The 26,285-nt window shown below is 44.7% G+C and overlaps 1 protein-coding gene across 2 annotated transcripts; it reads right to left on the bottom strand.

Annotated features, from left to right (window-relative positions):
• Nucleotides 1-378: 378 nt before the first annotated feature.
• On the bottom strand, nucleotides 379-26,285 carry UPL5 (ubiquitin protein ligase 5). Of its 2 annotated transcripts, XR_015543095.1 has the most exons (4): nucleotides 23,874-26,285; nucleotides 22,377-22,963; nucleotides 7,393-7,594; nucleotides 699-829 (listed from the first exon to the last, which is right to left on the bottom strand). XR_015543095.1 is itself a non-coding variant. In XM_087393343.1 (3 exons), the coding sequence occupies exons 1-3, from the start codon at nucleotides 25,951-25,953 to the stop codon at nucleotides 566-568; spliced, it is 2,931 nt and encodes a 976-aa protein (XP_087249469.1). In that variant the 5' UTR covers nucleotides 25,954-26,285; the 3' UTR covers nucleotides 379-565. The 2 variants fall into 2 exon arrangements, 1 of the variants encoding a protein (XP_087249469.1); XM_087393343.1 differs by lacking the exon at nucleotides 7,393-7,594 and having other exon boundaries at nucleotides 379-829.

Raw genomic sequence — 26,285 nt, forward strand, 5'->3', positions numbered from 1 at the left:
CAACAAACGCATTGCTGCACACCTTGAATACAAACCTTCCCTGCATTTGTGCTTGCAAATTTTCACGCAATCACCAACAAAAGCTAGTCTATCACAGTTCAGATTAGATACTCCTATACACTGGTGCCAAATCTTGAATCAGCGGTCATTCTCTGCAGATTATACATTTAGTCTGCCAACTTCAGACAGCGTATTCAATCATTGTACATATTTTGCCTAGGAACATAGTAAGATAGTAGGGATGATCTATGACCATGGCAGGATAAGGATATGGCAAATCATTGTTAACCACTATAACTGGAATCCTGTGGTCCAGAGACTCCCAAAATTTTGGACAGCTAAGAAGATGTATATGTGCTTTGATTTGAAAGAGGATGATTCATTGATGACCCACAATCATATTGTATGCCATTCCTAAGCTGCAGCAGGAGATCCGCATGTTTTTGCCTGCACCTAGGATTGGGTTGCATTTCACACTGAATTCCTTAAGACTTGTATCATATGCTAAACCTTGGCAAGTACAAATGCAGTTGCTTTCTCTTAAAACAGCCATCATATTGCTCAATCAAGCAAAACCAAATCCTTCAAAAAGATGGCCTTCAATGACCGCATGCAGTTTTGCATGCATTATGGCAGAGGAGGGATAGGGTGGCAGAACCAGTTGGTAAAAGCAAGTGTGCGCTGTGGGCAACCATGTTGTGTCTGTGTGTGCTTTGTGAATATGGAATTTCGAAGAAAGCCCAGAAAATCCTTCAGCTGGAAGATGAGCCACTGAGGTTGAAAAGAAGAGTAGCCGCCTTCGTTGTGCCATTGTCATGCTGCTCACAACCTGCTAATCACCAGGTTTACGTCATTTCACAATCATAGACAGAGATCCCTCTCTCTCTCTCTCTCTCACACACACACACACACACACACACACAAGATAGCAAGGAGCAAGGTTCCTTAAACAAACTAACAAGCTGAGAGGCACCAGGACATCGATTTCAGATGAGCTCACCCTGACTCAGCTCAAGGCAAGAAATGCAGAATTGACTTAAGTAAAGGAAGCTTGGAAGGAAGGAAAGTGAGCTAGTTACCTAGTAGTGTGCTAACGAATTTCGAGCTGAGATGCCTTGTGTACTCCTTGACTCTCTGGCACTCAGAGATGTAATAGCTACTCTTTTTCGATGTGTATGTTAATATAACTCCTCTCTCTCTCTCTCTCTCTCTCTCTCTCTCTCTCTCTTGGGGGATTTGAAATAGTATATCTTAATCTATGAAACTTGAGGGTACATCTATCGTGATGGGACATACAATATAGCACACATTTGTGTGCTATAGCGCATAAAATAGATTAAGATATACAATTTCAAATCCCCCAAAGTAGAAAAAAGGCCAAACTTTATAAGCTCTCCCCAAGCGCGAGATCTAGAGGCAGCTAGTGTGCGTCACCGGGAATCGGGGAACATGGTGTGTCATGTCCATGTCCTCCACTGTAAAGCCATGGTACCAAGGGAAAAGTTACACCAGATGCGGGCCAAGGAGGACGGGGTTCTACACAACAAGTGTCAAGGTGATAGCAGGAGAGCTCAATTGGATGAGGAAGACGCCTCTTCCGTAGATGGTGACATCCTAGATATGGTCTCCTACTAGTGTCAAGCTAGCTTGGATCCACTCTCTCACTTGTCTCCTTGTGGGAGTGAGGCCCACTATTCTGCCCTCAACTGCCTTGTCCTGAAGTCACTGGACTGCATGCTGCACCTGTTGCTTGTCGGCTGGAGAAGGATAACCTTAACGGCTGAGGCTGCTGCCATAAAGCCCCTCTGGCCAGACCAAGGGTCACCACCAAGATTTTCTTTCTCCAAACAAGCACAAAACTCCCGCTACGAGGAAGGGAAAAAAGAAACAAAAAGCCACCTGGACGGTGGGCAAGGAAGCTGCCTCACCCGAACAAAGGCTAGGGAGAGCCCTTGAAGAAAGAGGCGCGAGGAGGAACTGGAGGTGGGCAGAGAAGGTGGAGGGAGGGCGAGATGACAGGAGGGCACGGGGGACATTGGCAAAAACAGAGGGGAAGGTGCAGGAGGAGGTGGCGGGAAGCTGAGGCGGAGAGGGCGGAAGTGGCGGAGATGGCGGGAGGTAGAGGAGGAGAGGGCGGCAGGCAGGGGGGATGGAGGTGGAGGAAGCCAGCGGGAGGAGGATAAGGCTATGGCGAGGGAGGAGAAGCAGCAACTCGGGTAGCAGGGTGCAGCCGCCACAGTTCCATCTGCTGTTTTCGTAGAATTACAGCCCTGCATCTAATGATTTGTACATTGTAGATGTAGGTTGCTTGCTTAAGGCCAACACTACTCCCCAGTGGAAGATTCACCCCGACATCATAAGATACTTAATGTGGAACACAATTCAAATACATGTAGTTACTTAATGCAAAGATATATATCTTTTCTGTATTGGCTATACATCCGAGTTTCATTCCGATTTGAGTTGCCCGGCAAACCTCATGTACAGAAACTTGCCAACATATGAACCAACACCCCTTTAGAAACAGTCCTTGAGGTAAGGTACCAAACTTGTGAACAAAATGAGAGCAAGAGTGAGAGGGAGAGTGAGCTGAACGTAAGTCTGCTGAATAGTGAACTGAAATGAAGTGAGTACAAAAGTAAAGTGAGGGGTTTTGTCCCTATCTTATCCACTAACTATAGTTAGGGATTAGACTGTGGTTAGGGGGGAAAACCTCATAGAGGGAAAAGTGCCCCTAGTCTACTTATTACAATACATTGGCCACTGCCTAGAATATGATAATAATTCTAACACCTCCCTACAGTGCCAATGTGGTGTGCAAGGTAGTGATCAATCACCAAATGGAGATAAGTTTAGGGCGTTGCGAAATGCCTCAAACTTCTCACATGGAAGTGCTTTGGTGAAGATGTCAGCAACATTGTCATGTGTTGACACATAGATCATATTGATCTCCCCTGCATGCAACTTCTCTCTAACATAATAATAATGAACCTCAATGTGCTTCGTGCGAGCATTAAACACAGGGTTCTTTGCCACTGCTATAACACTCTGACTATCAATGAGAATTGGAGAAGGACCCTCCAATAAGAGACGAAGATCAGTGGACAAAAGTCGCCGCCAAACACATTCAACTGTCGCTGCGAAAGCTACCCTGTACTCAGCTTCACATGAGGAAGTAGACACTGTTGATTGCTTCTTGCTCAGCCAAGAAATGCAAGCTTTGCCCAAAAAGAACAATTACCACTAGTGGACTGCCTGGTATCATAGTCTCCAGCCCAATCTGAATCACTGTAAGCATGCATCTGCGAGTCAACCCCCCCCCTAGGAAACATCAAGCCATAAGACTTTGTGCCTTGCAAATAACGGAAGATGCGTTTTACAGCCTGCCAATGTGTTGTCTTTGGGCTATAAGAAAGCTGTTTTTATGTCCAACTAATGGACATTCCAAACAAAATTTGCAGCCATGGCAATAACTGACCTTATGGTGGTCATCCGGGATGTAGGAGCAAAAGTCTCCTCATAATCTATGCCCTCCTTCTGTGCATAGCCTTTGGCAACCAGCCTTGCCTTGTACCTGTCAATGGACCCATCTGGCTTCCTTTTCACTTTAAAAACCCACTTGGTACCAATGGCATGCTTACCTGGTGGCAAATCCATAACACCCCAAGTCTAATGGGATGTAGGAGCAAAAGTCTCCTCATAATCTATGCCCTTCTTCTGTGCATAGCCTTTGGCAACCAGCCTTGCCTTGTACCTGTCAATGGACCCATCTAGCTTCCTTTTCACTTTAAAAACCCACTTGGTACCAATGGCATGCTTACTTGGTGGCAAATCCATAACACCCCGAGTCTGATTTTTCTCAATGGCCTGCAATTCATTGTGCATGGCATGCATCCAATGCACAGTATCCTTAGCTTCTTCAAAAGAGTCAGGTTCTTCTTCATCAAGAAGAGTACCTGCATAAGCTGTCTCAATTAAAAGAGCCCCCCCTGCGTGCCTTACTGCACTACGAGTCCTGCTAGGAAATGGGGCCTCAAGCCTACTCTCCCTGAGAGTCTGTAGCAACCAATTCGGGACTGTTTTGGCTGCATGTATCTCTTGAATCTCTTGCCTGACAATTTCATCCACACCCTGAGGAGGTACAAAATCAGCCTATGGCTAAATCGAGGCATGTGGATCCTTAGAAGGTTGCTGTGAATTCTGATTTTCAGCATGAGCCTCTGGTGGGGAACCAAATGCTATAGGAAGCATCCCCTCAAAAACATCATCTGAAGAAGCTAGAATTGTAAATTCAGCATGGTTATGTGCTGAACTGCATTCGGCATCGCAGCAATGGGATCTTTTTTCATATATGTCAAGCTGAAAAAGACCCCGATACAAAGTGCTAGACAACATCAAAGCATAGTCATTCTCTTTGTCTCTAACTGCACACTTAGCATCATCGAATATAACCTGAAATCCTTCTCTATTGAGAGAGGACACTGAAAGCAAATTCTTCTTTATACTTGGCACATAGAGAACATCTGAAAGTCTGAAATCTGTGCCATCAGTGGATGTAAGGATGATGTCCCCCACTCCACACACTGAATAAGAAGAATTATTTGCATGAGTCACCTTATTTTTAGGAAGTGGAGGATGCAGAGATGCAAAAAGGCTCTTCTTGGAAGTACCACTATCAAAATATCAAGTATTCAGTGTCTCATTGACACTGAGAGAGCATGCATCCTTCGAAGAATCATATACCTAGATGAATCCAAGAACATTCCCCAACTCATCCTCTAAAAACACAACATAGTGCAGTTTCAATCTCATGATAGTCACTCACAAGGTTGAAAACCATAAACTCCATCATGCATAGCAGGGACTAGCTACTATGACATCCCCACTGACGTCATCAGCGCTCAACAGTGGGTGTAGACCATAGTATAAAAATATGCTCTCACACATACAAATCAACACACCCACACATACTTGAGCATCCATTTATACAAAGTCTTTGAAGGATCATAACTACAAGTCAAGAAAGCATAAAGATCATCCTCAATAGTGGCTGTAGCATCTGAACTACCCACTGAAAAATCTGCTCTTCCACAAAGTTGGCTGTAACATCTCCCCCATCATGTGCATGAGGAGCTGATGCATCTGACACAGCCATACCTGAATCCCTTTTCTTTTCTTTAGCTATGTGCTTCTTGCATTCACCAATATAATGACCAGGCTTTTTTGTAGTAGCGACAAATGCCCTTCTTTTTAGGCTTATCTACATTACCCTTAGCCTTATAAGAGGGCTGTCCTAGATCAGTTTTATGCTGATGTGCGGGCTGATTGGCATGTGGCTTTTGTTGCCCTTTTCCCTTTGGTTTAAACTTAGAAAGCATGGCATGCTTGCCAGCCCGTGTTGCCATATTTGTTCGTGTCTGCTCTTCTTGCAACAAAAGTCCTACCAACTCGTGAAAAGAGAGACGATTGCTGCCCCCCCTCAATGACAAATTCAGCGAGGTGTGGAAACGAAGATAGGACTCGGGAATTCAAAGTGGTGGTAATCATCTCTGAATCCGGAATAACTTCATCAATATTCAGCAACTGCTCCCTCAAATCCTGAAGCTTTGTGAGGTGAGTATTCATGGAATGTCCCTCATTCATGTGCGTATGAGAAAGCTCTCTCTTCAGGAAGGAAACTCTGGCATCATTTATTGCTGCAAACATACTCTCTAATATCTCCCAAGCTGCCTTTGAGGTCTTGCATGACCGAATGTGAGGTATAATGAGCCTCTTGACAGAAAGAGAGATCACTGATAGAGCTTGTGCATCCCTAGAATCCCATCTTTTCTGCTTTGCTGTGGGAGCCACTGGAGCAGCAGCTCCAATTACTTGTGCTGCATTTTGACCTCTACCCCTGCCTCCAGCAATAGGAGTGACAGGTGTAGCCACAGAATCTGGTCTTGCATCATCTCCATTAACATAATCCCAAAGATGTCTGTCAACCAAGATATTGCAAACCATAAAACTCCACAAGAAGTAGTTGGTGCCTCCTCTTGTGTGAGGACTCCAAACACCTCATTGGGGTTGTTCTGAGCCATTTTTGCCGGATAAACTAAAAAACACAGCAAACTGAACAAGTAAAATCCCTTCCTAAGCCAAAATCTGCCAAAGAGAATCTGCCCACAGTGACAAATACTGTCATAGCCTATCAAAGGCTTGAAATGCACCACAATGCTCTACAAATGCCCAAAAATCTGCAAAAAAATGGCAAAAGTCTGCAAATTGACTCAAATTGAGTCTAGAACTGCTTGCAAATCTCCCAAATGGCCTTTCAATTGCCAAATTGCATCCGTATGCCAAAAGCCCCAAATTTCTAAAAGAAATTGCACCTGAAAGGGGCCAATGAACTAAAAGCCCCAAATTTGTGCAATTCTCTGCAACAAATGCAAAAGCCCCAAATTTGCTCCCAAAATGCAGGCCAAACAATGGCTCTCTACAAATTTGAAGTTGTCTATGGCTAGTTATGAATCAATTAAGTTTTGGGATTAATTAGAGCCCCTGGCCTTAGATAAACTAATGTTGTGTATGGTAGAGTGGTTTAGAATAAAGTTTGATTTTAAATTATTAAAAGCTACTTTTATCTGCTTTTCCCAAAAAGGGCACCTAGCTTTTCTGCTTTTAGCTTCTCTCTCAAGATCTCTTGTTTTTAGAAAAGCCTTTCTATTTCTAGCCCTAGCTTTTTGAGTGCTTTCTTTTCCTAGCTCTTCTATAAATTAAGGGCCAGCCTTCTTCTAGGATTCATTCCTAGCTTGAGCTCCTATGACTCCGTAACCTAGCTCTTGCCTCCCTTTCAAATGAGCCTCAGCCCAGAGAATCGGTCTCTGCCTAGCAAATCAGCCTCTCCTACTGAGCATCAAGGCCAATAACTGAGCCCACTAGTCCTGAACACTCTTGGTGAGAAGGTGAAATGTGAATCATGCCGACTAACGCTGATGTAGCCAATGGAGCCTCAAGGGTGGAAGCCCCATAGGAATGGTCTGTAGCTAATAAAAGAGTTATGGTGGAAGACCCATCACACCTATCTGTTGCATCTTGGGTGGAAGCCACAATAGAATTAGTTGTGGGAACTAGACAACCCCCTCGGGTGGTGGACCCAAGAGGCTCACTGCAACTGTTGATGGGGCTGAGATGTCTCCAAGGATGGGAGACCCATCACAGATAACTGCAATCGACAACCACTACGGAGAATAAGAGTAGCAAAATCTTTTCACACTTACTCTCTATCTTCCTCTCTCTACAAGTCACTAGGGCCCAGGACAACTTGTCGGGATGGACCCCCCGGAAGGATTTTATTGTTCAGAAAAATATTTACAAGCTTCAACTCAAGGCTAAAAAACAAAATGCACGTACATCTTTTTTACAAGAGCTTCACAAGCTCATACTTTCTTGGCAACATGCCACTTGTCCAAATTCCACACTAGCTTTAATTACATGCCTCAAAGGGCAAATTCTGGGGTCTTCGTAGCACTGGGTCACGCGAACAACTCCTAATCGCTCGCTCAGCTTCATATTTCTTGGGTCTTCAATTCCTCTTGGTACCTGCAACCATTAACTAAAGCGCACAACCATGGCACCCATTAATGGTCAGTGCTTTGCATGCAAATAATAATCTGTGTACTAAACCTAATCACTGTGGGCATCCCCACCAAGGAAACATGTGCACATAAAAATAACTAACTTTGCGATTGACCGAAGCTAATCCTTCTAGTCGTAATTAAGGACTTTGACTAGGGGTCGCCTTAATTAATGCTAGAACTCTCCGATCGGAGTCGGTAATGATCTAGGTTGATCGAAGTCAGCATGCTTTGGCCGAAGCTAAGTCTTGTTGACCGAAGTCAACTCTTTCTGACTAGAGTCAGAGGTTCTTTGGTTAACTGCAGTTAACTCTCTTGGCATAAGCCAAAATCTTTCTAACCGTGGTTAAGTATCTTTGATCGAAGTCAATAATTTGACCAATAAAAGATAACTTTTTGAACATAATTAAATAAATGAAAGACTGATTAATTAGGGTCAAATAAATGGTCAACTGAAACTTTGACTTTGGAGTGACATAGCTGTAAAAACTATCTGCTCCCCTGATCAAGCTGATCCAGTTGACTGAGCTGCCTGGGTGGAAGACTCATGGCAACCAACTAGATATGATGAAGTTGTTGGATGAGTGAAAGATCCATCTGACTTAACTGCACTGACTAAACGATCCCCTTGCATGGAAACCCCGAGAGAATAAGCTGCTGAAGCTGGATGATCCCCATGGGTTGTAGACCCAAGAGGCTCATCGTCTAGGCGTACTCTCTGAGTTGAATTCACCCCAAGGATAGGACTACTGAGAGCCGGCTGTGGAACTGGCTGCAGTAACCCCCTTGGGTGGAAGACCCTGAGGAACTGCATGCAACTACTACGAAAACTGAATGGGCCCCTAGGCTGAGTACTCAAGGAAAGCCCATGTCAGAATAGTCAATTGAACTCTGTTCGGAGATGGAAGAGTTCTGAGCACATAAAGGATCACCTGCTGCTAATGAAAGACTGTCTTTGGGTACTGCATAAGGATAGTCTACTACACTATGTTCTAGGGTGGAAGACCCCCAAGTGGATGATGAACCTACACGGGTAGCTATGGATGAAGAGAGGAACTGTGAGCAGGTTGTGAGGAACTGTTGACCTTGTAAAAGCATCTGTTGTCGGTCTCGCTTGCACTGGACCTCATATGCTATTAAGTCAACACGACGCTTGGATCAATGCACGGCCGCCTCCATCCTCCTTTGTCTTCTTTTCCTTCTCGCGCTGCTCTAGAAAGAAGCCGATTTGCTCAACAGATGATCCTGCTCCTTGAATGCTTGCCTGAGATTTGATTTTCTGTGATGGAATGCCGGTAGGCCCATCAACTACTGCAACAATCACTGCCAAAAAGGGAGGGGGGGATTCCCTTCTAACCTTGCCCGGCAAGTGTAAACCCATAAGGGTGAAGATGGGAGCCGGACCAATGCACGATGAAGAAAGAAAGGGAGAGGCTAATGGAATATGGTACTACCACTAGTCCGAGGTAGGGACAAAATACAATATTCTCTCTACCCTGCTAACTAGGTCCCCATAACTGAGCTTTGCTGCCAAGACTCCCTCCAACCTATTTTAGATTAGAAGGAACCATACTGCTCTGATACCAATGTAACATGCAGGGACTAGCTGTGCGAAAAATAGATGAACATAAAAAGAGAAGTTAAGCATGACAGACACCAGAGATCTTCCTAGCTATAGTACACTGCTTTACTATACTAATGGGATAAATGCCCTGACTACTATTGTACATGATTGCCAAATCGGCATACAAACTGCGCTGGACCACTGCCCTACCTGTGACATGTGGGAGATGGAGCTACACTGCTGAAATAAGACCCCAAACCTCGCCCATAAGACGTTGTCAAAGAGAGAGAGAGAGAGAGAGAGAGAGAGAGAGAGAGAGATTTTTATTTCATAGCAACGATGCCAAGGAGCCAATTTTGACTCATCCAAAGTGATTCTTCTTATATAGGGCCTAGAAGGGCCTGTTTTGGCCGAACCAACCAGCCCTAACTGGCAGACCAGCCACGCTGGGCTAGTCGGGCTGTTTACTCAGCCCTAGGGGCGACCTAGAGGGGGCGGAGGCTGCCTATAAAAGGCACCTCCCCCAGCCCACTTTTGATGCTTGTTGCTGCCTTTGGAGGGCCCAAAACCTGCCATGTATGATGCGTAGGGATCTACGATTGGCTGACAAGGCAGCCAGTTGTCACTGCAACCTAGGCTTGACCCTAGTGCATGTGACATTCCCCTCTTCTAAACTCGTTGCTAGGTGGATACCGTGCCAACCGTGCCACGCTTTGCCCTGGCGACCCGAAGTGCTCCGCCGTGGCTTGTGACTTTGAAAAATGGGAATAGATCCTTGTAGCTCATGCCTGAATCGTCCCTCAACTAGGGCTCACAAAGGGATCACCGCATACGACAAAATATCTGGGGTCAAACTGCCAGAGTAGTAGAGGTGTGAAGGCCAATTGTGGCAAATCCTGCTAAAAATACCAATCTGGAATGCGTGGTTCCCTTTGGCAATTTGGACATCCAATTTGCATGCCTTTTTCCCTTAAAATGCACCTGCCACAACTAAAACACCACCAAGAACATCTTCACCCATTAGCAGTTAGTCAATGCATGCATTCTAATTCTTTGGACTAATGCTAGTCCTCTGTGGGCATCCCCAACAAGCAAACACAATCAAAAAGTAAAACTTTTCTAGTTGACAAAAGTCAACTCACTTTGACACAGACAATTCTCTTTGACCAAAGTCAAAAGTAAAATACTCTCTCATTATTTCTAGGGGAAAATATCACTTTGTGACATCCTCTCGGCTTCTATTCAATTGTCCCCAATTGAAACGCTTTCTTGTACATCTGTGAGATCTACAGATATTCTGAGAAATAATCTTCATCAACCCACTTGGCATCAAGTGCCGAATAATTCTTGAACTTAACAAGATAGCAGCGTAAGACTTTGCCTCTGCCCCTCTTTCCGTTTGAATTAGACAATCTGCTTTGGTTCAAGAATTTCCATCAATACATCCACTTCCGTTGGCTCTTCCAAAATTGATGCAGTTGGCTCAGGGCCCTTGTACTTTTTCAGAAGACTCAGGGTCCAAAATATATGGTGGACAGCTTTGGATAAACACATTCCTTACCTGGAATTGAAAAAAAGAGGAAAGGTGATAGTAGATTTGGTTCAAGAAGAGATCGACCACAGTCTAAACGAAAAAGATGGAGGTTTCTTTGGAACAAACCAAGAGGATTTATTCCCAATAATAGGAATCCCAAGGCAGGTCCGAATCAGCCACAAAAAGGGGTACCGTGCAGAAAGTAATTGGACCATGAGACCATCGCCAGATACAGGAAAGAAGGTGGAGGTCAGCATCTCCTAATGTACCATGGTTAGGATAAAGAGTGAGGGCCTTGCTTGTGGGTGTGTCCACCCTTTGAGAGGTTAAGGTAGGATTGGTTCAGAGGCAAACCTGAGCATGTGGATAGCCAGGTCCTGTGATAGATAGCCAAGCTCTTGGGCCCCAGGAGTAGGTGTGGTTGTATGGAGAGCAGCTCTTGGTTGTGTGCTGCATGCAGATTTGTATGCTGCTATGGCAGCATGGGGATAGCCAGGCTCTTGGGAGGATCCTGCCACCCCAGTGCCAAGAGGGTTAATTATGGTTAACCAAGATGTGCCAACTTCGGTTGGAGAGACTGACTATAATTAAGGCGCCTCGACCCTTGGTCAAAGCCTCTTAATTATGATCAAGAGTGTTGACTTCGGTCAACCAGAGAATAAATATATATTTTTTATATTTGTTATGTGTGCACATGTGTTCAGTGGGGACGCCCACCGTGACTAGAATTAGTCCACAATGTGTTATTAAACAATTAATGGGTACCATGGTGGTGCGCTTTAATTAATTGTTGCAGATACTAGGAAGAGTGATTTTCCTAAGCGCAATGGAGCCTAACAAGAGTCTAGGAGGAAATTCACGTGACCAAGTGCTTCGAAGACTCCAGAGTTGCCCTTAGTGGCATGTAATTAGAAAAGTAATGTAGAAATTGACAAGTGGCTTGTTGCCAAGAAGGGGAGCCTGAGAGCTCATGTAATGGAAATTCACGTTTGGATTTATGTATGAACAGCTTCCACGCTAAACTCATGTACTTGATTTCTCTCTGATGAATAAAAACCTTCGGGGGGGTCCAGCCCGACGATTGTCCTAGGCCCTAGTGTATCTGTTGAGAGAGGGAGAGAAATGAGAGTGTTTCTGTTGTCTTTAACGAGGAAGGTTTCATTGGTATCGGAGCATAGGCTCTCTATCTTCCCAGGTGGAGACGATCTGAGCAAGTAAAAACGTTGTAGATAAGATTGTGGGTTCTAAGTGGATAGGGAGGCAATGGATTGCTCGAGCTGTAGCGCAGCAGAGGATTTGTAAGTTTGGCTGGGCACAAGAAAGCCTTCTTGAGGAACGGGCGTGATGGGGAATTGTTGAGCGATGCTCAGGGCCCGGTGACATGGACGGAGCGCTGGTGATAGAGAGGATAGCTTGACTCAACCGTATGTCAGACGGGAGGGTTCTCAAACGGCGTGAGAGTAAACGGGGCACTTCTTCTCTGGATTGCATGGGTGGTCCCGTCATATATCTGCGCAACGATCAGCGAGGTTTCCATGAAGGCATACATGGAGCAGGTCTGTGGCTCGACGGAAGGTTCATAATGGAGATTAGGTGGGCCGATTACGTTGAGCACTGACGGGAGATTTCTTTTCTTCTTTCTCATCGGACGTGAAGGTGCGATGCGTGATGGTCTTCAGAATTCCGTCGCCTGCACCCAAGGTCTTTGACCTTACGCTGATGTGGCAGCCAACCTGACGTGGCAGAGGTAGTCTTGGTCAGCAGACACATGTACTGCGCTGATGTGGCGCCTAGCCAGGCAGCAGATGACGTGGCAGGTCAGCAGATGACGTGGCGCACACACGCGTGGTGCTGACGTGGTAGTACACATGGCAGTCAGGTGGCAAAGTACTCAGGTGACATGGCAGTACATGTGGCAGCCAGCTCAGATGCTGATGTGGCACTGACATGTGGCAGACAGGTGGCTAACCCGTGGTTAGTGTAAATCTGGTTAGCTGGACTTTGGTCAGAGGTCCAGTTAGTTGGCCCAACCAAACCAGACCAGAACAGAACCAGTCTGGCCAGTTTGACCAGACAGTAACCATCCAGTCACAGACTAACCAGACCAGAACCAGTCAGTCTGGTTGGAGTAACCAGTAGTTACCCATCTGGTTACTGTCCCCCAAAAAAAAAAGACAGTTGCAGAGACTGTTTCTGCTAGCAGTTTTCACCTATCTGAGAGAGTATTTACTGTCAGAAAAAGTAGAAATCAGTCACAGACTAACCAGACCAGAACCAGTCAGTCTGGTTAGAGTAACCAGTAGTTACCCATCTGGTTACTGTCCCCAAAAAAAAAAAGACAGTTGCAGAGACTGTTTCTGCTAGCAGTTTTCACCTATCTGAGAGAGTATTTACTGTCAGAAAAAGTTAGAAATCAGAGAAAATCAGAGATTTGGAGAAAGAGAGAAAATGCATGCCTTTGTGCTCAGGAAAAGGGAATCAGATGCATACTCAGTGCTTTTTGCAGCAGCCAGAAATTGTTGATGCCTTGGCAACCTTGTGGGTATATGCCTTGAGTTGACAGCCTGGTACTGGCATAGATTGTGAATGCAAGACACCTCTTGATGAGGTAATTTTTCTCTTTGAAAAGCAAAGGTTGCGTGCATCAGTTGCACACACAGTGTGTGAGAGAAACTTGCAGATCTCAGACGAGTTGTAAGATGGCCCAATCACCTATCCAGTGGGATTCACAAGATAGGGATGCACATCCAAGACAGAGAAGTGTGAAGCAAAATCAGCAAGAATTTGAGCAGATGGTACGCACTCGTATGCAAGAGATGGAAAATCTCAGAAGGGATCAAAGAGCTCAGCATTTGTTTCAAGTAGAAAATATGCCTAATGCGGCTTATGATGTGCCAATGCCAAAGGCACACTCTCGTGTACAGCCAGAGAGAGAGAGAGAGATCTCATAGGGGACGGTCTCATAGCAGGAAGAGATCGAGGCATCATGCCATCATCACCGATCTCCCAGTCCTTCGCCGTCTACCTCAAGCTCGACTTCTATATCTTCTTCTTTATCAGATAAACCATCCACAAAAAGAAGGAAACACAAGAAGTCTAGGAAGAGTAAGTCTTCCAGAGAGACCAAGGAATTCAAAGAGGGAGGTAAATCTGTCAAGTTTATGACCTATAATGGACAATATGGTCATACAGACAAAGCATTGCAGTTCATCAGGCAATTTGATGCTGCATTTGGTACAGAAAAGTTTTCAGAATCCTCCAAGTTAAGAATGGTCAGTTTGCACTTGACAGCGACAGCTAGTGCATGGTGGAGTGCACAGACCACAGATGGGTCCGCCCCAAAGAGGTGGAAGGACTTCAAGAAAGCCTTCTACCATCAGTTTATGCCTAGACAGTTTAGAGATCATAATCTTCAAGATTGGGACAGTTTGCATATGGATGCAGGAGATACAGTGGATGTGTACAACCAAAAGTTTTGTGATGCCTATTTACAGGTTGCATCTTTCAAAAAGATCTCCAAAGGAACCCAAATGAGAAAGCACAAAGCAGGTCTCAGTCCAAGAATTTAGGCAGTAGTGAATGCTTTGGGAGCAAAGAACATTCAAGACCTTAGGCATTCAGCTTCAGTAGCTAGTCTTGTGCCGTTACAAGATCCATCCACGGTACTATCCTTGCATGCAGGACGTGCTGAAAGAAAGAAAACTGATTTTTCAAAATCAGAAAAGAAAGAGTATCCCAAGGTTGAAAAGAAAGGGTTTCGGCCTCGGAAGCCGAGGGGTACTTAGTTTTCAAACTCATATAAAGGCAAATCCCCATTCACTCCTGAACAGATAGCTGAATTCCGCAGAGATGGGAAATGCTTTAAGTGTGGGAAAGAGGGGCATATGGCTGCCCAGTGCCCTGAGAAGCCTTCGGGTTCTAAGGAGCAGAAAAAGCCACAAGTACCACCGAGGCCAATGGTGGGAGCAGTCCCAGATATTTTGGGGAGTACCTCAGACCCAAAGGAAAAAGAGCTTTTGCTATCATGGGGAAAGATAAGAGATCAGCAAGCATTAATCCTATTTGATCCAGGGTCTACAGACAATTTCATATCTAAAGATTTAGCCCTAAGATTAGGGATAAAAACTGAAGAGCTAGGCAGAGCTCTTGATGCTAATCAAATGTTCCAAGGGAATCCGGTGCAAGTTACTCCTTTGATTGGAAAGCTTCGTGTCCATGTACAAAGCTATGTAGATCAGGAGGACTTCTTAATCTCTCCTCTCAAGCAGCATGATGTTGTACTTGGTACACCGTGGTTCCGTCGAAAGGAAGTAACGATAGAATACCCTGAGAGGGTGTTGAGTTTTATCCATAGGGGGAAAAACCAGCGTTTAGTTGCTAGGAATAAAGGGGAGACTATCCCCATTGTATCTGATGTTACATGTGGTAAAGCAATAAAGTATGCAATTTCCGCATACGTGGTTTTTGTAAAAGAAAAAGAGAATGATATGCATGCTAAAATGAATGATGCAGACAAAGATAAATTTCAGTTTCTTGTAAACCTTAAAGATTGCTTTTCCGATGCTTTGCCAGGGGAGTTACCCCCAGAGAGACCAGAGGATCATCAGATAGAGTTAATGCTTGGTAGTGAGCCACCAAATAGACCACCTTATAGAGTCAGTGCGACTCAGAGAGAACTTCTAGTACAGAAGAAAGATGGTTCTTTTCGAATGTGCATTGATTATCGTGCATTGAATAAGATGACCATCAAAATTAGATTTCCGATACCACGCATAGACGATGTGCTTGACCAGCTCAAAGGAGCAACAGTTTTCAGCAGGATAGACTTGAAGAGTGGCTATCATCAAGTCACGATACAACCACAAGATGTGCATAAGATAGCTTTTCACACTACATTCGGGTTGTATGAATACTTAGTGATGCCTTTTGGGTTGACAAATGCTCCAGCCACATTCAATAGAATGATAGATCGCATCTTCCGAAAGTACAGGCATTTCACGGGTACTTTCTTTGATGATATCCTTTCTTTGATGATATCCTAGTCTTTTCAAAGACAGAAGAAGAGCACAGGGAACATCTTGCTTTGGTATTTCAAGAACTTCGAAATCATCAACTTTTTGCCATTAGCAAGAAAAGTGAATTCTTTTTGGCAGCGATTCATAATCTGGGGCATATAATATCCAAGAATGGGATACAGATGAATCCTGCAAAGATCCGAGCCATCCAAGAATGGCCTGAGTTGAAAACTGTGCATGAAGTCCGTTTTTGGGACTTTGCTCCTATTACAGGAGATTCATTAGGCATTTTGCTGATATCGCAGCTCCATAACATGACCTTACTAAGAAAAATGCAGCCTTCACATGGGGAAAATCACAAAAGAAAGCATTCAATACACTCAAGGAGAAGTTGACTACAGAGCCTATTCTTGTAGTCCCGGATCTTTATCAACCTTTTGATGTTGATTGCGATGCTTGTGGAGAGTGTGTTGGGGCTGCATTACATCAGAATGGACATGTAGTAGCATATGAGAGCCGAAGATTGCGTGATGCTGAAAGATATCTGGGAATCTATGAAAAAGAATTGTTGGCTGTAGTTCATGCTGTGAACACATGGAAGCATTATCTTTTGGGTGCAGATTTTGCTGTTAAAACAGATCACCAAAGTCTGAGATATTTTCTAACTCAAACAAAACTTTCCGAGAAGCATATGAAATGGGCAAACATGCTGTCAATGTATCATTTTCAAATTGTCCATACCCCAGGAATTCGGAACATAGTGGAAGATGCCTTGTCCCGAAGACCCCAATTCAACAATGTGACTATTGCTTATCATCAGGACCTGGAAGACATGAGGGAGCAATATGCTAATGATGCAGATTTTGGCAAGAATTTACAGCAAATGCAAGAGGGCAGTCCACCAGTCACTATTCCCTAAAAGATGGGTATCTAATGAAAGATGACTGCCTATGCATCACCCAGGAGATGAGGAAAAAGATTTTGGAGGAATGCCATGCACCTGCCTATGCTGGACATAGAGGAATTACAGCAACAACTCTAGCACTAGAGAGGTATTTCTTTTGGCCAGGGATGCGGAAAGATATACATCAGTTTGTTACTGAATGCCTTACGTGTCAGAAAGTGAAGTATGATAGACGAAAGGGACCTACCCTACTTATGCCTCTTCCGGTGCCTCAGGCACCGTGGGAAAGGATTACAATGGACTTCATTTTTGATTTGCCAAGATCAAAGTCAGGGAATGATGGGATTTGGACTATCATTGATAAATTCAGCAAGCAAACTCATTTCATTCCAGTTCGTAAAACCATAAAGGCAAATCATATGGCTAAGCTTTTCATGGCGCAGATCTTTAAGCATCATGGTATGCCTAAGTCCATTGTCAGTGATCGAGATCCCAAAATGACCCATCTATTCTGGAGAGCTTTATTTGATAACATGGGGACGAATCTGAATTTTTCTTCTTCTTTCCATTTCCAAACAGATGGTCAAAGTGAAGCAGCAAATTCTACAGCATTGGATATGCTGAAATGCTACGTGGGTGACCAAGGTTCAGACTGGGAAAAGTACCTACCATTGGTAGAGTTTGCTTACAATAATACAGTACACAGCTCTATAGGGAAAGCCCCCTTTGAGATCATCTACGGAAAGGTGATTCTCCCACCTATCCTGAGGACCAAGGAAGAAATATTTGCAGATGATCAGTTTGTGAGAGACCTCCAGATAGCTTATAGCCAAGTCCGGACAGCAATCGAAAGGTCTCAAGAGAAACAGCTGCAGATAAGCATAGGAGACAGTTAGATCTCAAGGAAGGGGATTGGGTACTTTTAAAGTTTGAAAAAGCTAGGCTCCGCAAGTTCAAAGGCAAACAGAAAGTGTATGCAAAGTTATCTTCCAGATATTATGGCCCTTTCAGGGTCACAGAAAGAATAAATGAAGTTGCATACACGTTAGCATTGCCAAAGCATTGGAGGATTCACGATGCATTCCATGTGAGTCTTCTAAAGAAATTTTAGGGGCCAGAGCCTACAGAGCCAATATCAAAGGATCCACCAGAAGTGGATGAGCGGGAGGAGGTTCTTCAGCCAGAGTAGATCGTGTACCATACCGTACGCAAAGGCCCCCAAGGCAAAGAATTTTAAAGATACCTTGTAAAATTCAAGAATTATACGGCATTAGATGCCAAGTGGATGGATGAAGACATGTTGTTTGATCATCCACAGCTTTTGGATGTTTACAAGGAAGCTTGTCAGTTGAGGTCAACTGAATAGAAGCCAAGGAGATGTCACCACAATGTAAATATCCTAAGTCAAAGTACAATTGACCATTTATCTGATCATAATTAAAGAGTTTTCCATTTGTGTTAATTATGGTCAAAGAGTTCTTTTAATGGTCAGAGAATTGACTAACTTTGATCGAGGAGACTTGGTATATACCAAGAGGATTAACTACGGTTAACCAGAGAACCACATAGCTGACTACGGTCAGAGAGTGTTGACTTCGGTCAACGAGACTTGGCATGTGCCAAGAGGGTTAACTACGGTTAATCAAGATGTGCCAACTTCGGTTGGAGAGTTGTGCTAACTTGGGTTGGAGAGACTTGACTATAATTAAGGCGCCTCGACCCTTGGTCAAAGCCCTTAATTATGATCAAGAGCGTTGACTTTGGTCAACCAGAGAATACATATATATTTTTTATATTTGTTATGTGTGCACATGTGTTTAGTGGGGACACCCACCGTGACTAGAATTAGTCCACAATGTGTTATTTGCATGCAAAGCACTAACAATTAATGGGTACCATGGTGGTGCGCATTAATTAATTGTTGCAGGTACTAGGAAGAGTGATTTTCCTAAGCGCAATGGAGCCTAACAAGAGTCTAGGAGGCGGTTTGCATGACCAAGTGCTTCGAAGACTCCAGAGTTGCCCTTAGTGGCATGTGATTAGGAAAGTAATGTAGAAATTGACAAGTGGCTTGTTGCCAAGAAGGGGAGCCTGAGAGCTCATGTAATGGAAATTCACATTTGGATTTATGAATGAACAGCTTCCACGCTGAACTCATGTACTTGATTTCTCTCTTATGAATAAAAACCTTCGGGGGGGTCCAGCTTGACGATTTTCCTGGGCCCTAGTGTATTTGTTGAGAGAGGGAGAGAGGAAGAGAAATGAGAGTGTTTCTGCTGTCTTTAACGAGGAAGGTTTCACAGCAACAGGAGGTAGAGAGCATGTTTCAGCTCTGGGACAGGGTCATTGCAAGGGTAAGGTCGTTTATTTTCCTAAACTGTACTCATCACATGAAGCACATGACGGTAGCCAAAAGTATCTCGGAGCATTTGGCGTCCTTGTACAACAGAACCTCTCCCATATAGAGGAAGTCCAGATGAGGTTGTTAGATTCCATGAAGTTTTCATTGATGCAGGAGCACATCAACAAGTTAGAGATTCTCCAGGCCGGGAATCAGATATCATCCGAGGACATGGCCATAACATTGCTGTCCCACCTGTCTTCTCAATACTCTGCATTCTACCAGTGGAAGGATGTATATGTTGACCTGGGAGGAATTGGTACCAATGGTGCTCACCAGGAGGAGAGATTTCTGAATCCTCCTTAAGGCATTCACTCAGAGACTTTGTCAGCTGAGCAAAAGGGAAGGAAGAAGATGACAACTGAGGAAAGGGAAGCATTAAAGGCTTCATGTATGTGTAAACCATTGCGGCCAGAAAGGTCACTATTGGCAGTAGTGTCCTCAGAGGATCAGTGAGGGGACTAGTGAGCAGAAGGCAGGTTCTGAGGCCGTCACGTCGATTGTTCCAGCCTTCTAGTAACATGAGGTAGGATGTGCTGCCAGCAGGTATTCTGGTTCCATTCGAAGGAGTGCTTGCTTGTTTGTTGCAGTGGGACCTGCCAGATAGATATAGTGGTGAAGGAGTCTTTGATCGAGGCTGATGCGCATTGTTTCTAGAGCCCAAAGGTTCATCGATCTGGAGGCAACGTACGAGTTTGGACCAGAGAGGGGGCTTCAGAAGGGGATAAATAGCTCTGTGATACAAGTTGGAACAAACCTTGCACCGATGAATGTATCAGTTGGACTATTATATCAGTATACTAAAGGAGTGTTGCCTAGCACCTGCACAGCCTGGGAGCAACATACCCGATTTTCAGTGATCATGCTGAGACGGTTCATGCCAAGAGGGGGCCCCTTCGACAGTACCTATGGGTTCTTCAGCAATGGCACTTCACAAGACGGATTCCTTCAGTTGTTCAGGCAGCGCACCTAGCTCCTTGGAGATCATGTTACATCCAGGGGCTAAGAGGGGGTGTTGGAGGTCACTAGTACTGTCTCCAAAAGCTCATATGAATCCAGAATAGCAGTAATTTTAAACTTCCACAGAGTGTAGTTCATACCATTTAGCTTGCCTTCAGTGAAGGCTGGTGGGCGAATCCTCAATGCTTGGATTGTTGGTGTAGCTGGGGCAATTTCAGCTGCAACTGCTGAACTCGAGCCACTTCCTATTGCCAACACTCTGTATGCTATTGAAGCCCTCGCCTCTCTTCTACTCTTCGATCCTTAGAGCTGCCTGTGCTCTGATACCATATTAAATTACACGGCAAAGTAGAATAGAAACTGAATGAAGAATAGAGAGTACACAGCAAACTGGAGACGAACAAATTTTCTTTCAATACTGATGTAGTATAGATGATGGCTCCGTCTACCCGTGTGCTCCCACATTGGAGCTTAGATGGTGATCTAGACAGATACTAGGTGAAGAGCTACTAGCTGGAAGATCTCTGCTAGAAGATCTGATCTGGTACAATGTACTGAGGAGGTCGCCTCTTTATAGCTATGAGGGCGGTAGTCGATGGAACCGACCAGTCAACCTAGTTGGTGAAGCCAACCAGTCAACCTAGTTGGTGAAGCCGACTAGTCAACCTAGTCGATGGAACCGACTAGTCATCCATGGAATATTCACAAAATATTCCCTATACCGTCGCCTCAAGGGCTCTCGCCCCCGAACCCCCACCAGCGAGAGCAAGGGGCTCCCACACAATCACCTTTTTACCATCAATGGTCTCATTGATCGACCTCATCTGACATGCAAGTCAAGATCCATCCAGTGTCCCGGGCTCATACATGGCTTCTCCTCATATGGGGGCCTTACAACTTGAGCACCTTGGACCACTGGTGGTTACCAGGAGGGTGGGGCATTGAGCATATCTATAACAAGAAATCACACAAGCATGTCCACGTGAGCCATTTCTTAGAGCCTTTGTAGGAGTATTAGCTAGGGTACTACTAATCCCCATGGTGTGCATGTAAAGAGAAGAAGAAATTTTTGGTAAAGTAAGCCTTGTGACACATGGCACAACTTGGATGAACACAATTCCTTATACCAGTATGTTGGGTGTAGTCTAGGGTGTGCTTTTGGGTTTGCATTTATGTCTCCATCATCAACACAAATGCATTTAGTTGAGCTATTGTGTTTTTTTAGGTTTTCAAGAATACTGCTTGATGTACCATCTAAACCTAACATTATTGCTATAACAAAAAATGGAAGCTTGCCACTAGAGAGGGGCCTATCCTAGATAAACATGCACTTAAGGATTTATAAATGCATATGATGAGCTAAATGCAAAGGTCATTGGCATGTTAAGACATGCTTAAGATTCCATGAGTTGAAGATGTGCGAAACTTCAAATTTTTTTTGCATACTTGATGTACCATGGTTAGGGTAGAGAGTGAGGGCCTTGCTTGTGGATGTGCCCGTCCCTTCAAGAGGTTAGAGTAGGATTGGGTCAACGGCTTAACTAAGCATGTGGATAGCCAGGCTCTTGTGGGGGATCCCGCCCTTCAAGAGGCTAGAGTAGGATTGGGTCAAGGGCTTAACTGAGCATGTGGATAGCCAGGCCCTATGATGGATAGCCAGGCTCTTGTGGGGGATCCAAGCATCCCCGGAGCAGATGTGATTGTCTGGAGGGCAGCTCTTGGTTTTGCGCTGCATGCAGATGTCCCAGGAGGGGTGCAGGCAATATCGTAGGGCTGGCAAAGGGGCTGTTTGTATGCTGCCATAGCTGCTATGGCAGCCCTTTGCTGCGCCTTTTGTAGGCCTACATGGGGGGCCAGTCAGGCCACCTTTTGGTGCTGCAGACTTGCCCGTCAGGATGTATATAGGACCTAGGTAGAGGTAGGCCGACCTGCTAGTCGGCCACCTAGGCTGCCTGGTCGGCCTATAGGCAGGGGGGTCAGCCCCCTATATGGCTCTTTACAAGGTAGAGGCAAGGGTTCAGCCCCTTATAGGGCTGCATGGCAGCCCTCTATATGCAGTAGGGGGTCGGCCCTAGGAGCACGCTGGTGCTGGTCAGCCGATCTCAGATTTGAAGTTATGTCTCCTCCCGTTTAACGTCATGTCACATCCCCATCAAAGTATTTCCCTGTTGTTGCTAAGTGATATTCACTCCTTCCTCTGTCAACTTTGAGCAGTTACTTTGCTTCCTAGTGTTTTTAAGGTTTGTTCTCTCCCAAAATTGTTCTTAGTCAGATGCAATATATCATTCTTTTTATATATCCGTCAGAAATGTGTGGCTTCACTACTTGCAGCTTGTCAGAACAAATATACAAACATCGAGATGGTGGCTCAAAGTGGCATACCTCCCAAAACCACAGGATCTGACAATCTGAGCTGCCATAATCATGATATTCAGTATGCAGTTTCCAATCATCAACACAAATCGCCCTATCCTTCCCATAGAGCATTAAATCAAAGTCCTCTGGTTCCAAAGCCTGCAGAAATTGCTGGAGGCTTCCATTGACAAGTAAATCTGAGAAACCATCACGGATGAACTTCACCTGTTCCGCAATAGAGGCGATGAAGCGACACTGAACCAAGAGATCAACATACAGTGACCTGTTTTGACTATTGACTGACATATCTTTGCCACCCGGACAAAGCTCAACAGTTTTTAATGTTCCAAGTTCTTCAAATTCATGCACAAATGTCAGCCCAAGTGCATCAGAATCAACAAATTCAGCATCCATTGCAAGAATCTTTCTGCAACTTTCATACAAGAAAGGATCTGCGTCCATGGCATCTTCCCAAGAGATGGACACGCCAGCAAGCTGCTTAAAGAATATTAAAGCAAAGGCCACATCTATTTGAACCTTGTGCATCAATGCCAAAGCAATAACTCGTCCACAAAACCGGAAATACCTGAGATGTTCAGGGTTCACACCAGATGCTGCAAAATATGTCATACAGATGTCAAAAAGAGTATTGGGACCAAAGATCGATTGCATACAGATTTGTTACCCAAAATGACGGTACAGAAAAATTAAAACAAATCCGGCATTGGGGTGCACATGCAATCCAGAAGCAGAAAAGATATGTAGACTCCCGTTGCTCTCTTGGTAAACTAGAAAGCAATGGACCTTAGATAGAGTTGTCCTATGAAAACCAGTTGCATAATATAAAAGATTTTTTTGATGATAGGACCGCATTTATTCACAAATATAGTATTTCAAACTTGAACAAAAGGGCGCACACTTTGCTTTGCACTACTACATCCATTAAGCTTGATACCCCGTAATAATCCACAGCTCCCAGACATAGCCTGGAGGAACATGAATCTTTATACATTCTGTACAAAAGACGTGAGTCTCCAATAATTTATTCAAAATCACAGAACAGACTCAGATGTGATGAAGCCTGGCGCTGAAGGGAAAAGTTCGTGAATAAAGTCTCGTCTCCAAAACAAAGGCATAACCATGATCATCTCAACAATGGTCATTGCCTGTGGAATGTACTGCAAATACTGACAAGTATGTACTTTTGAGAACACAACAGAATTCTAAAAGAACATAGTCCAATTACGGAGCAAACGAAAGGGTATCCAAAATCTGAAACAAACAAGAGTTATGAGGCAAAGGGAGCCAAGAGGCAAACCTAATGAGGAGAATGAAGCTAATTCTCTCAAATGCACCAGGTATAAGCTGCTTGATGAAGAAAGCTCCTAACTTTTCAAAGCCAAAACTTCACTATATCTTCAGGTTGAAAGCAGGCAGCCAGTGATTTGAGAAATTTCAGCAGCACCAAAAGACTTATGTGGACAGAGCGAGAAAAGACCTTCAGAAACAGCACACTGAACCCACCAGGATTGGGAAAAAATCTCCGCCGATCGTTGGGGCAAGAAAGAAAAAGAGCATTTTGAGGGTTAAACATTTCCCTGCATATCAGAGAGAACCATTCCCGCAAAACCCCTGGTCCAATTGCTTCCTCTGTTGCAAACTCCACGGAAATGCCTCCTCGTAAAGCATCAGATTTCACCTGCTCAAACATGTGAAATGACTCAGATAGCAGGTGACCCCGATCTATGAAAATATCATGCCTTTCTTCATAATCATCTTGTGGTTCTGGAAACATTCCTAGCACCAGCCGTCTCTTTGATTCAAATTCTAACATAAACTTATGTTCGAGAAGCCAGAAATGCTCATCTTGCCACCTTGATTGCCGGATCACAACATTCAAAGCCATACACCGTACACAAAGTACTGTAAGCAGGGTCTCCATGCCCCCCTCATACAGCTTAGCCATTGCATGGAGCCCTTTCAGCACGACTAAAAAAAAGGCCCCGTCAGAAGGTCGGTCATCAGTGGCTACCATGACTGACATTTGTGAAATATGATGCAATTTTTCAACCTGTTCTAAACAACTATCGATTTCAAGCAGCAGTCCCTTGAAGATGGTATAGAGCCAGTTATAAGATCCAATCTCTGCACACCCCTTGTCAAAATCATAAATTGTTTCCCCCACCATAAGTGTGCTCTCTCTACAAAAGTTGTCTCTAGGTGAAGCCCCTTCAACTCCATTAGCCCTCTCATCCATGCAAAAAAACGGGTCCCTTGAATCATTTGAAGAACTTGAGCTGCCAATGCCTCTGCACGCCTCCATCGCTTTGCAGAGTGGTGCTACAAACGATGTAAAATGTTGCCCTTCCTTCAAATCCAGAGCAAAATCAAATGGAAACTCTGCATAAGCCCTTGCTGTGAAGCGCAAGCTAGAAGAAACCTTCGAGGCAAGCTCACTTACAAATGGAGCAAAGTCGTGAACGATACTTTCTGCCTTCACCTCATTGAAATACGTACTTCCGTGAGCAACCCCAATTGTATCTAGTAGGCAAGCAAGAGCATTCCGACAGACAGAATAGAGGTGATGACACGGTGCACTCTTTGCAAGCAATTTGCAAAAGTCTAAAAGCACGGGGGCACAATAACAATGTATGTGTGCTGGCAAAAAGTCATCATTGGCACATAGAAATAGCTTGATAGATTCCTCTGCACATTCCTGATTGGTTTGAACTCCTGAAAGGAGGAGGATGACCAATGCTGAGGCTGCTCCTGCAAGTTGGAAGACCTGCATATGGTCTGACACTGGGAGTGAGTCTGCTGCCATCCTCAAAAACTCTTCAACGTTGGTGCGAATGGTATCCTGTGTTTGCATCAGCTTGAGGCCAGACTGTCCTCTTTTGTCTCCCATGGCACAAATCAGGCGAATAGTGGCCACCAATTCACTGATCAACTGCCAGGACCGGTGAAGAGGTGTGCTCCGCATGCGTGCGACAAGATGAAGCGTTGCATCATTAGTCACCCGGCATTCAGAAAGTGTCTGATCCTGCTGCAGCTGCCTACCAAAATAGATAAGCCGTTGTTCTGAAATTGGGAGTCCTGTTTTCAAAACAATTTTCCTGTGAACTGATTCAATAGTATCCTCTGTATTTGCATGGAGAACAATGGTTCGGCCATCAATATATGTCCTGACAAAAAATTGGACTGTCTTCTGGAAGAAACCCCCACTTAAACTTGTGACAGCACTGCAGCCAGGACTCTCAGAACTTTGATTGAGCAAACTACCATAAATAGGAGTCGACTCAGGCACAATAGTTCCACAGATGAAACCTGCACTACAGTCGATATCAGCCTTTGAAGGCTTGCAACTATCGCTAACAGTTCTGCTGTCACCTCCAGCATCTGGCCGCCCCTGGTCTCCTTCCATTGCCAGAGAAGCCATCTCCTCCCTTGATTCTCGCCTGGGACGAGCTTGAGAAATGGCTAAATCAGACGACGCTTGTATCCCAATTTCGAGCTCCTCTAGCTTCCTTTTGATGCAGACTGTTCTTGGAGTTAACAACTGACCAGAAGCTGCCTGCCCAGCTCCAAGGGATAGTCTATCCATAGCTCTACGACCTCCCCTCTCAGCTCCCCTGTCTCCCTGCTCCCATTCCCGAGCAAAGTGTAATGAGGGCTAAAGACGGATCATGTGTTTCAACCTCCTCTTCTTCTCTTGCCTCCAACTCAAAATCAACGTCTTGCCTATTACAACTCACCAATGAAGCCCTACGTATCTGTCCGAAAACCATTCTGACAGACTGAACGAGTCCCCAAAGACCATCTATGTTTGAGCGTTTGGGCTCTTCAAACTGCAAATCCATCAACAGGCCGGAGAAAGCGCCCTGCAAAAACCCTTGCTTTTCCTTGAACCACTTGACCGTGGGGGACTGCCAGACC

The sequence above is a fragment of the Dipteris shenzhenensis genome, chromosome 22 (genome assembly GCF_047967505.1).
Source record: "Dipteris shenzhenensis isolate YYH24624 ecotype China chromosome 22, Dip_SZ_1.0, whole genome shotgun sequence".
Lineage (NCBI taxonomy): Eukaryota > Viridiplantae > Streptophyta > Polypodiopsida > Gleicheniales > Dipteridaceae > Dipteris > Dipteris shenzhenensis.

What these genes read in the sequence shown, in the direction of transcription:
- UPL5 (XM_087393343.1), bottom strand. Translation starts at nt 25,953, where the DNA reads ATGGATAGACTATCCCTTGGAGCTGGGCAGGCAGCTTCTGGTCAGTTG. An exon ending in GAGATTTTTTCCCAATCCTG is followed by an intron (nt 22,964 to 23,873) that starts GTGGGTTCAGTG and finishes CATATTTTGCAG; the next exon opens with CATCTGGTGTGAACCCTGAA. An exon ending in AGATCCTGTGGTTTTGGGAG is followed by an intron (nt 830 to 22,376) that starts GTATGCCACTTT and finishes GGTGATTAGCAG; the next exon opens with GTTGTGAGCAGCATGACAAT.